The sequence below is a fragment of the Dromiciops gliroides genome, chromosome 1 (assembly GCF_019393635.1).
Source record: "Dromiciops gliroides isolate mDroGli1 chromosome 1, mDroGli1.pri, whole genome shotgun sequence".
Lineage (NCBI taxonomy): Eukaryota > Metazoa > Chordata > Mammalia > Microbiotheria > Microbiotheriidae > Dromiciops > Dromiciops gliroides.
Genome location: NC_057861.1, coordinates 601,279,645 through 601,297,663, shown reverse-complemented (window position 1 = coordinate 601,297,663; position 18,019 = coordinate 601,279,645). Strand labels below are relative to the sequence as shown.

At 43.6% G+C, this 18,019-nt stretch overlaps 1 protein-coding gene across 1 annotated transcript; it reads right to left on the bottom strand.

Moving 5' to 3' along the window:
- Nucleotides 1-271: 271 nt before the first annotated feature.
- CCL19 (C-C motif chemokine ligand 19) lies at nucleotides 272-2,173 on the bottom strand. The gene is made up of 4 exons (XM_043977636.1): nucleotides 2,008-2,173; nucleotides 1,208-1,334; nucleotides 789-882; nucleotides 272-579 (listed from the first exon to the last, which is right to left on the bottom strand). Exons 1-4 carry the CDS (start codon nucleotides 2,057-2,059, stop codon nucleotides 559-561), a joined length of 294 nt encoding a protein of 97 aa, XP_043833571.1. The 5' UTR covers nucleotides 2,060-2,173; the 3' UTR covers nucleotides 272-558.
- Nucleotides 2,174-18,019: the final 15,846 nt, after the last annotated feature.

Genomic DNA, 18,019 nt, shown 5'->3' with positions numbered 1-18,019 from the left:
TATTGGCTACAATTCAGTACATTTTCTTTTCTTTTTTTTTTTTGTTTGGTGAGGCAATTGGGGTTAAGTGACTTGCCCAGGGTCACACAGCTAGTAAGCATCAAGTGTCTGAGACCGGATTTGAACTCACATCCTCCTGAATCCAGGGCCAGTGCTTTATCTGAGCCACCTAGCTGCCCCCAGTTGTTTTTTGAAAGCTGGTTGTTAAACATTTATCAGCATACCACCTTAACCCACAGGACAGATGCACTGACAGACAAATGGAGGGCAGAAGTGATTTATTTAAAGTCATTCCATTTCCAGCATCAAATCCCATATTATAACTGGCCCCAGAACCCTGTGTTGCACAGCCATGAGTACTCACACTCAAGGTCAAACCTCAGAAACTACTACCTGTGCTCCCCTCCCCCCCCAATTTCTCTTCCAGGCTGGAGCTGAGGGCTAGATTCCTGGGTTCTCTTTCTCCATCAATCCTGGGGCATCATGATCTCCTCCCAAACTGGCTGCTGGATCCATCCTGATGTCCGACTTCTTTCCTCATCTCGTCCTGTGCCTAAACTAGCTGCAGTTGTGGTTGTACTGAAGGAAGAGGAACAATGGTCTGGGGTTACTGGGTATCATTGAAGCTCACTAGGGAATCACCTGAGGTCCCTGGAGGTGGGGGGAGGTGTCACTTGATGTTACTGAAGTGAGAATTGAGGAGTATGGGAAGAAGGGAGGATTGAGACCTAGATTGAGTTTGGGGAGGGGTGGGACTAGGATTGAGAGCTGGATGGGAAGGTGCTTACCTGGGAATCATTTTTATCCAGTCTCTTGATGAGTCGTTTCACCCAGAGACGGTCAGGGGGAGCACAGAGCTGGTGACCTTTCTGTGTAGTGAACCTAGGGTCAGAGGTTAGATGGAAGTGAGCACTCTCTTTTACCTGACAGATGCACCCTCCAAGTCTGATGAGGAGGCAAGAGACAGGGGCAGGTGTAGGGCCAAGGGCAGAAACCAAAACAGAGATAGAAATAGAAGTTTCAAGAGGATGGGGTAGGTGAAGGCTTCCTGGAAGAAGGAGAGTTGGTAATGAGCAAGGAACATGAGCAAGGCAGATGTGCGCTTAGAGGGGCTTGCAAATGGGGCCTTGGAGAGAAGACCGGGAAGGGGAGGAGAGGAAGAAGAAGGTTAACACTGTGGGATGGAGCCCAGCCACCCCTCACTCACACTACTGCGGACAATCGGCAGCCGTTCTCTGGGCTGAGGCGGCGATAGGAACACACGATGTGTCGGGGGATGATGAGCTTGGTAACAGACAGGCAGCAATCCTCTGCATCGTTGGTACCGCTCCGAGCTGCGGGGTGGGGGTGCGTGGGTGGTGGTGGTGGGGAAATCCAGAGGAGTGAGGAGTGAGAGGAGAGTCTGGGAGCCCAGGACCCGAGCTCGGAAGGATCTGGTGTTACAGTCACTCAGCTTGTACCCCAGCCCAATCCGTTCCGACGGGAAGCCAAGAGGCTGGGAACCTGAAGACTCCCTCCCCCTGCGATTTCCCGCAAGGGCCATCATCCGAGGACACCCTAATTGTTTTCTCAACAGACCTCGAAGAAAACTTCGAGGAAAACTTCGGGACAGAACGTCCAGCAACATTTGTATCCACTGACACACATTCCGACAGAGGCAAGGAAAGACAGGCATAAGCATGGAGACCCACCTACAGACACACAGAAAGCGATATAGACAGACATATACACACTCATGCACACAGTAGGACATGCACAATTGGAAAAAAAAAGTCTCCGTGCCTCAGTTTCCCCATCTGTAAAATGGATAAGATGATCTTTCCAGTTCTGAATCTATGATTCCAGATACCACATGGACATAATCACAGCCACACATTGAAATCTTCCCCCCACAGACCTACAGACACCATCAGAAGCAGGGTCAAACAAAAAGGGAGAGCTATTTATTCCCTGTTCTCTTCGTCCATTTATTCTCAGGTTTGACACTGAGAGGTTCTGTTCCCTTACCTAGGTCAGTGGTGCAGAGAAGGAGCAGGCTGAGGAGCAGGACAGGTCTCATGGTATCCTCTGAACAGATTTCCCAACAAACAGTGGACTGAATTCCAGAGAAACCCACAGGACTCTGCCAGGGGCCAGAGTATGTGTGGATGTGTGTGTGTGAGCCTGAGTGTGAGTGGTGTGAGGTCTGAAACCTCTCTTGTGGCTTCTATTTATTTCCCAGTGTAGACTTTCGTTTTTCGTGTCCAGAAATTCCACCCCCACCCCCACCTCCCTTGCTGTACCCCCCCCCCCCCCCACTTCCTGCTCTTCTTTCCCATGGTCTCTCATCTTTGGTTGTGTCTCTGGCAGTGCCCCTCCACTGGGCTGAGCTCCCACTCTTGGGAAGTCTGGACTTTGTCTGACACTATTGTCCCCATCCTTTCTGTCTTCTTTCCACTTCTTTGGGATTGAGCAGTCTGTCTCTATAGCCCTGTGAAAAAAAGATACACAAATTACCATCTTCTTCATTAATCAATCCTCTGAAGTCTACATTGGTAGCCCCATGGAGATGTGACTACCCTATCAGCCCTATTGTGGTGGTGGGGGTATTTGTACTATCCCTTTTGGTGGCATGGAAGGACCAAGGATGGAGACAAATGACCACTGTATGAAAATAAAATTGGAAAGAATCAAGGTTGGAGATTAGAGTCGAGGGGTCAGAGGAGCAGGGTTAGGGGTCAAGACTGAAGGTAATGAAAAAAAAAGAAAAAAAAAAGACTGAAGGTAATGCTGTTCAGGGCTATAGGGATTAAGGTTGGGGTGAGGTTAAAGTGAGGGTTAGGGAGCCATTGTTGGGGGGATCAGGGTTGAGTGAATTAGTGTTAGAAGTCAGGATTGAGGTGCCAGGGTTGGTGCCTTGGGTTACTTAGTGGAAAAGTGTTGAAGGATTCAGATTAGTCTTTTCAAATTTGAAGATCCATTTATCCTTTGGCTGTGCTCTTCTATGTCCCATGTGGGTATGAGAGAATAAGGGGACCCCTCTAGCCAGCTCCTCACATAGCTTTCCCTCCCTAATGGCTGCACTGGAGAGGGGAGGGATGAGTGAAGGAGACAGCATGGATTCTCCTGGCACTGACTTTCATGGAGGCCTCTTCTACCATTAGCTTCCTTCCTTTGGATTAAAGAAGAACCCAATGGGGTCTTTTTAAAAAGTTCTTAAACCCCCATCACATTTTGTTCCCACATGTATCCTAATTTAGGGTAAATGAACCCATTTGTGGCTTTCCCGGAGTAGTGTTTGTTTGGGGGTTGGTGGGGGCAAGGGAGGTTGTCTCAGGGATGGCATTTTGGCCAGGGCTCGTCCCTGCTCCCCTCTAATTCACCTCTCCCCCTATGCCTCACCCTCACTCCCATGACCTAGCAATTGCCTACTGGGTCAGATGGAACATCATCTGGGAAAAAGGGGAGAAACACAAGCCGGAAGCCCTCCTTCTTCCATTCCCACCCTGGGAATCAGGAGGGGAATTTTGGTTGGGGAGGGTCTGGCCAGCATTATAGAAAAATAATATGATGGAGATCTGAGGAAGCCTAAAAAAGGAGAGGAGGTGAGCTTGGGTAAGAGATCCTCCTCCTCTAACCCAGGGAGAGACCCCCACTTCCTTCCCCACCTATACACAATAGGAATACAGAGGGAACATCTCCTCTCAACTACCTTTGGAGCCCTGCCCTCTTTCCTAGTGGGACAAAAAGACCCCATCCTACACTGATGGATGCTTTTTATTTCCCCTTTTCTCACCTTCCTTAGGTAGTAGCTAGAATATAGGAGTTGGGGTCAGGAAGACCTGGATTGAGATTCCGCCTCAGATATCTTTTAGCTGTGTGACCCTGGATAAGTTACTTAACCTCTCCCAGCTTTAATCAGTCAATACACAGTTATAAAGTACCAGGCTGGAGATACAAAGAAAAACAAAAGACAGTCCCTTGCCTTCAAGGAGCTCGCAGTCTAATGGGGGAGACAACATGCAAACAACTAGGTACAAATAAGCTACATGCCGGATAAATTGGAGATAATCAACAGAGGGAAGGTGCTAGAATTAAGGATGGCTCAGGAAAGGATCCTGGGATTTTAGCGGTGACTTGAAAGAAACCAGGGAAGCCAATAAAATGGGGGGTGATGATGGCACTTATCTCACAGGGATGTCTTGAAGCTTAAATGTAAAGCTAAGGTGCTTTACAAATCTTAAGCTATTGTATAAATTCTAACTGCTGTTGCTGCTGCTGCTGCTACTACTACCACTCCTCTTCCTACTAACACTAACTACTACTACTAACCACCAACTACTATGATGATTATTTTATTATTACTATTACTTGGTATTCTACAGATGGGGATTCAGGGATTATTTCTGGTGTGTTGACCTTATAACTAGAAATCCCCCTCAGTTACATTTCCCAATACCCTTTTTTCCTTGAAGGGGTAATTGCTGTTCATTTGTTTCCCACTCTTTGTGATCCCATTTGGGTTTTTCTTGGCAAAAATATCGGAGTGACACTACTGCTAGCTACTATTACTAACAATTACTTCTACTTTCTGCTACTACTAACACTATCACCTACAGTGATGATGACAATGGCTACAACTACCACAACCACCACTATTAGCACTATTACTAACTACCACTACTAACAACTATTATTTACTAGTACTACAACCACCACTATTACTTACACTAAGTACTACACTAATTCTACTAAGTGCTACTACTACCTCTAACATAGATAACTACTATTACCTAACACTACTATTAATTATAACAACAGCAACTACTACTACTACCTACCACCACCACTACTATTACTTCTTCTTTTTCTTCTTCTTCTTCTTTTTTTCTTTGCAGGGCAATGAGGGTTAAGTGACTTGCCCAGGGTCACACAGCTAGTAAGTGTCAAGTGTCTGAGGCTGGATTTGAACTCAGGTCCTCCTGAATCCAGGGCCAGTGCTTTATCCACTGAGCCACCTAGCTGTCCCACTACTATTACTTCTAACTACTACTATTAACAATAACAACTACCACAACCACTACTAACACTAATTACTATGATGATGATTACATAACTATTACTACTACTAACAATAACTACCATGATAATGACTATCACATCTACTACTACTACTACTATTACTAGCTACTTTCTTTTTTTTTTCTGAGGCAATGAGGGTTAAGTGACTAGCCCAGGGTCACACAGCTAGTAAGTGTCAAGTGACTGAGGCCGAATTTGAACTCAGGTCCCCCTGAATCCAGGGCCAGTGCTTTATCCACTGCACCACCTAGCTGCCCCCCTACTAGCTATTTTCTGCTACTACTAACAACTACTTCTATTATTACTATCTCTGCTACCACTAAGTACAACTACTAACAATTACTACCATTGCTACTAACTACTATCACTACGTACTACTTCTACTGTCACTACTAACTATTGCTACTACAAATGACAATAGCAACTACTCCTCCTTCTCCTCTTTCTCCTCTTCCTTCTCTTCTTCCTCCTCCTCCATGTGCTCATATATGCCCCAAGAATCCTCCTTCCCTCTTCTTCCTTTCTAAGACTTGAAGTCCCTAGGCAAGGTCTAAAGTCCTTATTATTCCATTGAAGGAGTCTTGGTTTGACTGATGCCAGTTCATGAAGTCGCACAACTGAGTATTCAGTGACTTGGTCAGGGTCACACAGCTAATAAATGTCTGAGGCTGGATTTGAACTTAGGAAGATGAGTCTTCCTGACGTAACTGCCCCAATAAACTCTATTAGCTCCCTATTACTTCTTGGATCAAAGATATAAAGTTTTCTGGCATTTAAAGCTTTTTATTACCTGGCTCCTTCTTACATTCCCACCCTTCTTATTCCTCACATGCACTCTAGATTGGCTTCAACTTGCCATTCCTGGAGCACAATATTTCCCCTACAGTCTCTGTATTTTTGCACTGTGTGTCCCCCTTGCTTGGAATGCTTTGGCCCCTTGACTTGACTTCTTAGTTCCCAAGACTTCCTTCCACACTCCGTTCAAAGCCTTCTGTTGGAGGCTTTTCCTGGCTCCCCCCACTTGGAATGCTTTCCCCTTTCAGATGACCCTCATCTATTCTGTATATAATCCGTATGTAGCTAGATGTTTTGCCATTGTAAAATATGCTCTTTGAAGGCAGAGGCTATAGTTTTTATTTTTACCTTTTTTAATCTCCCCAGAACTTATCACAGTGCCTGGTACACAGTCTATACTCAATAAATGCTTCACAAATGTCTGACTATTTGACAACATAGCCCTAGGGATGTTTGTAAAAAGAGGGCAGGGTCAACTTCAAGGAATTTATTTTGAAAGGGGAGGGAGTTTGAGAGCAAGACAGAAGCTGCAGGAAGCTGACCTGGCAGCAGTGGAGGGATGGACCCTTTGCCCCTGAATATTGGAAGAATTTCTAGTGCAAGCCTGAATTTAGGAAGATGGAACCAAGGAGAAAGGAGATCCAGAGCCTCACTAAGGAACAAGCCTAGACTTTAACCTTCACTGGTTCTGAGACCTTTTACTTACCAGTTCAACTCTATACCATCTTCTACTAACTGCTATGACTAACAACAATTATGACTATCTCTACTATCACTAACTACCAGCACTAACACTACCACCACAACTAACTATTATTATTACTACCACCATCACCACCATTAACCATTACTACTACAATGATGTTTACCATAACCATTACTAACTACTACTAACTACTATGATGATGATGATTACCACCACCACCACCACTACTCCTACTACCTGCTAGTATTAACAACAACTACTACTACTAACTATTACTAATATTAACTGTTATGCTCAAGTGTCTCCAAACTGCAGCCCTGGATTACTTTGACCATCTTCCCCTTCTACTCCTACTCTACTCCTACTCTGCTGCTGAGAAGAGCTGAAGAAAATCAGACAAGTCTGTTGATTTGGTCTACTACAAATTTACATGGTCTAATTTCAACTGGGTCATCAACTCAGCAAGACAATCTCTTACTCCTTTCTGTTTTTGTTTTGTTTTGTTGTTGTTGTTTTTTGGTTTTTTTTGCAGGGCAATGGGGGTTAAGTGACTTGCCCAGGGTCACACAGCTAGTAAGTGTCAAGTGTCTGAGGCCGGATTTGAACTCAGGTCCTCCTGAATCCAGGGCTAGCGCTTTAACCACTGTGCCATCTAGCTGCCCCTCTCTTACTCCTTTCTAATTGGTCCTCTATACTACTAACCTAAGAGATGGTTCCAAACCTTTTCTTTCCTCAATCATCCCACACCATCCCCTTCCTTACCCTCTCAGCTGAGGATCCAACCTCTTACTGTACTGAGAAAATAGAAGCCCTGTAATTGGTCCTCCAGCTTCAAGTCTCTCTCTCCTCTCCAATTCATCCTCCACAAAGGCACCAAATTGATTTTCCTAAAGTACATTCTGACCAATTATTAGCTATTAGCTCCCTGTATGTCTAGGATTAAATGAAAACTCCTCTGTTTGGCATTTAAAGCTCTTTACAGCCTAGCCCCACCCTACCATTTTAACCTTATTCTAGTTCACTTCTCTTCCTGCATGCTATAGTTTAGCCAAACTAGACTCTCCCTGTTGCTGTCCCTCATAGAAGATACTCCATCTCTACACTTTGCTGTCTCATATACCTGGAATACATTTATTCCTCAAGTGTCTCATGCGTACCATACCCAGGGCTCCAGGGGCCGTGCCCGTGCTGTGCGCCTGGGACCTCGGCACGGGCTATGCCAGAGCCCGGCCTGGACGAGCCCGGGATCTCTCGGATAGATCCTCTCAGGGTGGAGGGAGCTGGGGCTCCCTCCCCCAGCTGTCTGACCTGGCATCTTGTACAGCCCACGGGGCTTTTTGGCTCAGCTGAAGCAGAGGGGGAGGGGCACCAGCACCTCCCACACAGGCCCTGAGGGCCTAAGGCTTTCTAATCTCAGTCCAAAGGTAGGGTCCCCAAATCAAAATAAATTTCTACACTAGTAATCCCAAAATATTTCTCCCCATTGCACAAGAGGACCTCACCCAGGATAGTAAGGCAAGGCAACAGCATTTATTAAGTACTGACTATGTGCCAGGCATTGTGCTAATACCATGTTTTAGTACATTAAGTCAGGAGACTGTATATAGTCCTGGGAAAGATAGGCTTCACTAGAAGGATGTTTCAGGGCATGTACAATGGCTGGGGTAGCAGAGAGAGGTATGTGTACAGATATGCTAGAGGAATATGGGGAGCAAACCCTACTTAGCTGCCTTAAAACTCTGATGTCTACCATGGGGTTTCTGGACACTAGGACTACCCAAATATTTCCCCAGGTATTTCCCCTTGACTGGGGTCCAAGATGGATTTGTCTAGGCTTAGGTGGCTGGGCTCTGTGGGAATAACTCACATTCTATTTAAGATCCTACTGGCTTTGAATGGCTTCTTGGGAGTGTGGGGGTGGGAAGTGTTAATTCCGTCTCAAAACTATGAGATTAGAATGAGTGCCCCCTGGAATTCAGAGAAGAGGAGTTAGAATCCAAACATGAACAAAAACACCTTTGAATAAAGGGGAATAAGAGAGTTTTCACTGCAAAAAGGGGCAGATTCCTTAAATCTAAGCCACGTCATGTTAAATCTAAGTGCAAGTCATGACATCACCCTGATGTCATGGTCCTCTTGGAGAATGAAGCAGCACAAACAACAACAACAACAACAGCAACAACAACAGATTCCTGGGCTGTTCCTACATGGGCATGTATGGGTAAGTGAGGATGTGTGTGTCTTAGCTTGTAGGAGTGTGTCTGTATATGAGCTTTCTGCTCCTATGAACCCATGTATGTTGACAAGCAGATCTAGAGGGACAATCTGACTGCTCAGGTGATAAGTCAGTATTGCTCTTTATCTAGTAGTTTTAGAGGTTACAGCACACTTTTCGTATATTTCTCATTTGAGCATCACAATAACTCGGTGAAGTAGATAGCCACTTTACAGGCGAGGAAACTTGAGATTCAGAAAACTGAGGTGGAACTAATTTCTTTCTTTCTTTTTGTTTTTGGGTTGTTTTTTGTTTTATTTTGTTAGGCAATTGGGGTTAAGCGACTTGCCCAGGGTCACACAGCTAGTAAGTGTTAAGTGTCTGAGGCCCATTTGAACTCAGGTCCTCCTGAATCCAGGACCAGTGCTCTATCTACTGCGCCACCTAGCTGCCCCTGGAACTAATTTCCTGGTTATTTAACTAGTAATGGAGGCTGGATTTGGAACCAGGTCTTCTTGACCAAAACTGGCTTTCAATCCACTATGCTATTGTAATTTGTCCATTTGTGTGTGAATGCTGTTTGTGTATGTAAGTGCCTTTGTGTGTGTGAATGTGTACAGCCCTAGGGACCTTCCTTCAATGGATTTTTCTGAATCCCCATCTGTAGAATACCAAGGAGTATCCTGAGATTTAGAGTAAAGGTTACCCCCATTAAGGGGTAGCTAGGTGGCACAGTGGATAGAGCACTGGGCCAGGAGTCTAGAAGACCTGAATTCAAATCCAATCTTAGACACTTAATAGCTGTGTGACCCTGGGCAGGTCACTTAACCCTGTTGGCCTCAGTTTCCTCTTCTGTAAAACCAGCTGGAAAAGGAAACGTCAAGCCACTCCGATATTTTTGCCAAGAAAACCCCAAATGGGATCACAAAGAGTGGGACACAAATGAGCAACAATTACCCCTTCAAGGAAAAAAGGGTATTGGGAAACGTAATTGAGGGGGATTTCTAGTTATAAGGTCAACACACCAGAAATAACTATTCAACTCTGGAAGAATCCTACAGACTCTGAAGCCTGGGACAGGGTCGGGATTGAGAACGGGAACTGAAGGGACATAGCGAGAAATACCGGCATGTGAGTCACTCAGACTAAGCCTTGGAAAAGTCCCCATCCTTGGAACGCAGCCTTTCACTCCTTCCACCTCCCTCCACCCATCCACCCCTCTTTTCCCGAGGGAAAGGGGGGGTGCAGTTGTACTCGACTCCCGAGGGCTGAAAGAGAGACACCTACGGACATTGCGGTGGCGGCAGGAGGGATGGAGGTAAGGGAATGGAAAGGGCTTTCAGGTAGTGAGCACCAGACTCTAGCTGTGGGTCACTGTCAAGGTTTAAAAATCGCGCCCTCCTGCGTTTGGAAATTGTGGTCCAGCGCCTGTCCAGAGTCTTTGAGACTTCATTGGAACGTTAGTGACGGCTTATCACAAAACAAACTTTCATGGGTCACGGAGAGCAGATTTTTTTGGCCATTAAAAATAAAAAAAAGCACATTTATAAAAAAATGTTCCTTGTACCGCACTGCGGGTTGCCCTAAGGCAGTTGGATATCTATCCTTTCCCTTCTTCTGGCTTGGATGGGGAATGGAGGGTAGATGGAGGATAGAAAGGGGGGGGGGAGGTAGGGATATCTTCCCCTCCCGGCATGGCAAAGTTGGGGACTGAACAGGGTGGGCTGCACGTGTACTCTCCACTTATCTTCACTTACATGATAGCAATAACTCACATTTATATAGTGTTTTCAAGGTTTTCTCAGGACAAACCTGTAAGTTAAGTATATATTATGTCTCTTTCACAGATGAGGAAATTCAGGCTCAGAGGGGGAAAGTGATTTGTCCAAGGTCATAAAACGAGTACATATTAGCATTCCAAGTACAGTCTGTTTTCCACTATATTACATTGGCTGACCACAAACATCTAATCCTCCCTCCCTCCTCATCCCTTCTCCCATTTCCCATTTCCAGAAAGAAGAGAACGCCTAATCTGAAGTCTTGTGCATGTATTCCCCAAGACAAACTGTCGTTTCTTTTTTGGCCTCTATGTACAATGACTCCCCCAAGGTGTAGGGGTGGAGGTAGGAGTGAGTGAGGGGTTGAGGTAGAGGAAGAAAGCTCAGTAGGACTTCATGGTGTATTAGGGGAAGGAAATGTGATTGGCTATAAGGAAAAAGAACTCCACGAAGGGAGACCACTTCTTTACTGCATACCCAGGGGAAATTTTCTTAACATCCCTGGGCCCCAACTTTTTTTGCATTGGGAGATGTTCAGTCAGGAGGTAATATCATGCTACTTATTATTGGTCTATTATGTGGGTCTCAATAGGCAAGTGTGGGAAAGTGCATTGGAATGCATTACAGGGTGAAGGAAGGTAAGACAATCTTTGAGAATAAGGTTGCTTCCTTAGCAGCAATTGTTTAGAACCTCCCTTTCCTAGTTCCTTCCTTCCTCCATCCCTTCCATGACTTATGTTACCCAACTTCCTGGGACATTGCCCAACATCCTGGGACATTATATCCCTTTCAATTTCGTTCTTGGGTTCCAACTTCCCCTTCCAAATTAGGGCCTCTCAGTGAAGCAGTTTGAATGAGGGCTCTCTGTGAGTTCGAGGAGTTTTAAAACTGGGAAACTTGATCAGTTTTTCTTATCAATTCCAGTTCCTAATCTGGCAGCAAATTAAATGAAAAATCAGTATGTGGTAATTCAGCATCCACCCTAAGAAAGGAAAAAGGAGAAAACTTTTCCAAGACTTACATCTCCAAATGAGATTTATTTAAGGATGTTCTTTTTGCATAGCCTCAGGAGGTTTGGAGATGGGGAGAGGGAAGTATGGTCCTTTATGTTTGGCTACAGTTTGAGATAAAGGGATGGCAGTTCCAAAGATAGCTTCTTGACTTTCCCTTCTTGAACAAGAAAAGTTATACCTCTGATGATATTAGGAATACTCAGTTCTTTTCAAAGATGCCAGGCTGGTAATTGGGAGGGAGCTAGACATAATCTATTACTTCTGTTTTGAGATTTATACTTTAAAATCTTTGAGTGAAGCAACAGGTTGAGGAGCATGAAGATATGGATTGGAACGTTTCCCAGCATCCCTGGGGTTGACTAAAAGAAGGTTGTAGAGAATTTTATTTATGATTTATTTAGGTCTCATTGGACACTGATCTAAGAACATATAGTTGGGACCCCAAATGTTTATATGGATGAGTTGTGCCCAACCTGTGGTGGAGCATTCTGAGCTCATGTTGGTCTGATCAGCCAGTCAGACACATTATAACTTGATTCTAACATAGTGATGTAATGGTGGGAAATGGGGTACAGGTTGGTGGGAGTTGGGGTTCTTAGGAATTCCTATTTAAAGAATTACACCCTCTTGCACACAAAAGTAGTTAGAATAAGGTGGTAGTTTATTTGGGAGCAAGGGAAGGGAAGGGTGGGGGGAGGGAAACCATGAAAGAAATTCTTAGACTTTCATGGGGAGATTGGCATAAAGCACATGGCTCAGAGGTACCAAATCTCCTCGAACAGGAGACTGGAAGGTACTTTTATAGAGGACTGATGGGGGTGGACCATCTGCCCGTGAAAAGTTCCTTTAGTGAGAGAGGACCATCCCCCACTGGTGGTAGCTCTGGTGGAATTGGGGGTGAGGGGTGGCTACAGATCCCTCTTCAGAATGCAAAGGCCGCAGCCACACCCCAAATTAATTCTCCCCAGGGTAAGGGAGACCAGAATGAAGGGTAGGTAATCCCGAGCCTAGCTCAGTCCGATTTGGTTCGGTTTATCTCTCTAGGCATTTATCTGTCCTCTGGTTTTAGTTTCTCAAGGAGAAGCTTCCTTGATGTGCCCCGAGAGAACTTCTGGGGTGCTCTGAAACCCCTTGACAGTGATATCATTTTGGTCCTTGTAGAGAGCAAAGGACAACAACCAAACCAGTTGGGGAAATAGAAGAAGGACCTCAGTTAATTTGGGAGGTACAAGTAAGAGAAATGAAGGAACAATTAAAACTACATCTGGGGGCAGCTAGGTGGTGCAGTGGACAGAGCACTGGCTCTGGATTCAGGAGGACCTGAGTTCAAATGTGGTCTCAGACCTTTGACACTTACTAGCTGTGTGACCCTAGGCAAGTTAGTTAACCCCAATTGGCTCACAAAAAACCCCACAAACTTACATCTGAATAAATTCCCAGTACATGATGACATAATAAGTAGAGAAAGGTTTTAATTATCAATAAAGCTAGGCATAAATGTATGTTTGCATTAATATATTTTCTAGCATGCAATGTCAATATATTTACATTCCCCAAAGGGAGAATGACACTTAGTTGCAAAAGTCTAAGGAGCAGACATTTCCTTATACACGAAATGAGAAAATTCATAGAAAGTAAAAACCAGACACTAGGAAAAGAAACTTGGCGACCACATTTTAATGGATCATACAAACCACACATTCATCCCATCCCCTTCTGTCTCAGGCACCTTAATTCCTTCCTTCCTGGTGTGAGGAGGTATCTGGCCCAAACTCAGTCCCTGTGAGTGTTCTAGGGAGAGAGACAGATAAATGCAGGATCCAGTTATGTTGAATGTAGGAGATGAGTTGCTTTAGCCCAGAGGTTCTTTTTTTTTTTTTTTTTAGCTTTTAAATTTTTTATTTTCCTCAATTACATGTAAAGATATTTTTTGATTTCCAAATTTTTCTCCCACCCTCTCTTCCCTCTTCCCTCCCGAGGCCAGCAAGCAATTTGATATAGGTTATACATTACTATTATGTTAAACATATTTCTACATTAATCAGAACAAAAGGAAAAAACCATAAGAATAAACAAAAGCAATAGGAAAAAAGCAACAACAAAAGTGAAAATAGTATGCTTCAGTCTGCATTCAGACTCCATAGTTCTTTTTCTGAATGTGGAGAGCATTTTCCACCATAAGTCTTTTGGCATTGTCTTGGATCATTGTATTGCTGATAAGAGTTAAGTCTATCACAGTTGATCATCACACAATGTTGTTGATACTATGTACAGTGTCCACTTGGTTACCCCAGAGGTTCTTAATGTTTTTTTTGTGCCATGATCCCCTTTTGGCATTCTCATGAATCCCTCATTTGATTCCTTTTCATAAGGATGGTTTTTAAATGCATAAAATAAAACACATAGGATTACAAAGAAAAACAATACTGATATTCAGTTATCAAAATTTTTTTAAAAAACTTCCTGGTCTCCAGATTAAAAACCTGGATCCTACCTTACATTTTCCTTGAGCTTACAGGCCTCTTTGTTCATTCATTGGTTCATTAATTTGTTCGTTCCTTTCTTTTAAAAAATAGTATTTTATTTTTTCCAATTACATGCAAAGTGTGAGAATATTATTAATATTACAGGGGCCCTCTGCTGTGTGAGCATGTGACCACCCTCAACCAATCAGCTTGAAGCAGTGTGTAAGGCAGTTGCTTTGGTCAGTTGGTTTTGGGAGTAACTACACACATTTGGTTTTACCCGTCACAAAAAAACAGTTTTAAACATTCATTTTTAAGTAAAATTTTGAGTTCCAAATTTTCTCCTTCACTCCTTTCCCTCCCATATGATTATGATCCCTACCTGATAAGGCAATTTAATAAAGGTTATATATGTGCAATCATGTAAGGCATATTTCTATATTAGTTATGTTGTGAAAGAAGAAACTGAACTATGAAAAAAATAAAGTAAAAATAGCACGCTTTGATCAGCATTCAGACTCCATAAGTTCTTTCTCTGAATATCAATGGCACTTTCCATGATGGTCTTGGAATTATCTTGGATCATTGTATTGCTGAGAAAAGCTAAGTCTAATCACAGTTGATCATGGCACAATGTTGCTGTTACTGTTTATTGATGTTCTCCTGGTTCTGCTCACTTCACTCAGCTTCAGTTCATGGTAAGTCTTTCCAGGGTTTTCTGAAATCTTTCTAAGTCCTTGAGGGTGGGTCTATAGCTGAACCAGGGCCTTCTCATCACTCCCTAAGACCCAGAGCCCCCCAGTTCCCCTACCCTTCAGAGAAGCAATCCAGGGAAAGTTCTCTCAGGTCTTGCTGTAAATCATGCTGTTTCCCCAGGTTCCAGAGCAGAAGCCTTCCAAATTTAGTGTTCTCCAGTTGCTAGTTTCAAACATGTTTTAATCCTTTCCTCCATCCTCTACTATTCACTCTTCTTTGACTTGATCATAAATGCTTTTCTTTTTCTTTGATCTTTTTTCAGTTGGTGCTGAGAAACAGAGCTATAACTATCACTTTGGGGGCAGGAATAGATAGCACAAAAGGGCCCTCAAATTATCGTTATAATTCATGATTTGTGTAGTACTTGTAACCTGGAAGAATGTGGTTAACTTAACGAGGTCAAAGGATGAAGCTTTTGATTTGACCTTGAAGGTATCATCAGGTGTAGACATGCCCATTGTACCACTCAGTGGCATGCCCATCTGAATATAACCCTGATATCCATCTGATCACATAGGTCCTTGCCCTTTCCTTGACATTATGTTGGTGATGATTCAGTCATAGCTCATGTAGTTCTGGGTCCCACCCTTTGTCTTGGTGTTTAAAAGGAAGCAGAGAATGCTGAGGACAAAGTGAGGGAGAGGCTACTCTAGGGAGAGTATTTTGGGGTTCCTGAGGAGGGAGGAGGAGCCATTTATCCAAATGATTTCCTCCAGGGAAGACACAATTCTAGAGAAGACCAGGCTTTCTGGAGAGAAGAGAAGCAATCACTTGGCTTGAGAGCTGAAGACAGAAGAGCCATGTCTTGGAGGAGCAAACTTGGACCACCCCATCCACTTGCATTATGCAGGTTTGACTTTCTAAAAAACTCAAATGCAAAATCTCCTTCCAGAGAGTTTTTAACCTTAGGTTATACTATAATTCTGGAGTACTGTATAGGGCCCATGGGAGAAAGGGTAGTCACTAGGATTTTGGCTGTGGTTGTTGTTTCATTCAGTTGTGTTTGTGACTCCATGGACCATACTGTCCATGAGGTTTTCTTGGCAAAGATACTGCAGTGGTTTGCCATTTCCTTCTCCAGTTGGTTTTACAGATGATAAAACTGAGGCAAACAGGATTAAGTGACTTGCCCAGGGTGACACAGCTAGTAAATGTCTGAGGTTGTATTTGAACTCAGGTCTTCCTGACTCCAGGCCCAACTCTCTATCCAACGAGCCACCTAGTTGTCAGTCACCAGAAGGCACAGGTCAATTCTCCAGTTACTCCAAATGTCTTCCCCTTTTGTAGGGGAAAAGATGCTTCTCATTTTAGGAGGGAGCTTCACTCACAGGATAGTTTTATAAGTCTGTAGGACTATATAGGTTCCTGGTAAGAGGTGGTAGGCACTGGAAAGGGAGGGAGAGCTGTCTTGCCTATTTATGGGATAGAGCAGGGCTTCTTAAACTTTTTCCACTTGTGACCCCTTTTTACCTGAGAAAGTTTTATGTAACCCCTGATATATAGGTATATAAAATAGGTATACATTACCTTTTACTGTTGCCAAATTTTTTGCAAACCCCCATTCAGTTACACGACCCCATATGGGGACAAGACTCATAGTTTAAGAAGCTTTGGGCTAGAGCACAAATCTTTTGTTTTGTATTTTCTTTGGAGCTGAAATATTGTAATTATTTGTTATATTTTTTAGTTCCTATGTTTACATGGACTCTGGGGGTTATTTTTACCCTAGGGATCTCTCTGTAGATTTCTTGATATTGTATGGATAACTATGAAGCAATGGCCATTCAGACTGCCCATAGATGGCCCATCATTGTACATGACCAGCCTACCCTCTTTTCTGGTCTCACATCAGTGATATTAATAGCAGACATTTATAGCTTGTTTGATAGTTTATAGAAGAGCTCTTTATAGAAGTTTTTTCATCTGTTCCTTCCAATATCTCTCTAAGGTTTTATTTTTGTTTTTTGGATAGGCAGATGTTTATTGCTACTGATGAAAGTGGGAATGAACTCTTTCGATGGTACAGTATATGCACAGGTAGGATCACAGAATGAGAGATTCAAAGAGGGGAAGAGACCTTAAAGATCATTGAGCCTAATCCCCCCATTTTACAGATGAGGAAACTGAAGCTTAGAAAGTTTAAGTGAGTTGCCTATGGTCATACATGTACTAAGTATCTAAAGTTAGATTTGAACCTAGGTCTTACAAAAGGCTCTAAATACCAGAGAGAGGATCTTGTATTTGGTCCTAGATGTAATAAGGAGCTCCTGGAATTTATTGAACAGGGGAATTTTTTTGAGATAGGCCAGCACTTTAGGGAGATCACTTCGGCAGATGAGTGGATAATGGATTGGAGAGGGGAGAGATTTGAGGCAGGGAGACCAATTAAAAGGCTCCTGTGATAGTCCAGGAGAGAGGTGATGAAGGTCTGTACTTAGGTGGTGGTTATATGAACGGAGATAATATGAAGGGAAAAATGACAAGATTTGACAATGGATTTGATGTATGGGGCGAGTTTGAGTGAGCTGAGGATGACCCTGTGGTTGTGACTCTGGATGACTAGGAGGCTGGTGGCACCTTTGATAGTAATAGGAAAGTTGTTGAAAAGGGACACGTTGAGTTTTAGATGATTAGAGGATGTTGAATTTGATATATCTAAAAGGTGGTTAATGATATGCATCTCTAGCTTAGGGCTAGATATGTAAATCTGGGATTCATCTGCATAGAGAAATGAATTGAACCCATGGTAACTGCTGAGTTCACCATGTGAAATACTATACGGGCAAGAGAAGAGAGTCCAAGACAGATTTTTTTTTTGGCAGGGCAATGAGGGTTAAGTGACTTGCCCAGGGTCGCACAACTAGTAAGTGTCAAGTGTCTGAGGCCAGATTTGAACTCAGGTCCTCCTGAATCCAGGGCCAGTGCTTTATCCACTGTGCCATCTACCTGCCCCCCAGGGCAGAATTTTGAGGGACAGCCACAATTAGTGGCGTTGTTGTAATTGCCATTCATTCTTTTTTTTTTTTTAATTAAACTTTTTTTTTTGCGGGGCAATGGGGCTTAAGTGACTTGCCCAGGGTCACACAGCTAGTAAGTGTCAAGTGTCTGAGGCCGGATTTGAACTCAGGTACTCCTGAATCCAGGGCCGGTGCTTTATCCACTGCACCACCTAGCCGCCCCCAATTGCCATTCATTCTTGAAGAGGACCATGATAGATGTCATGACTTGAA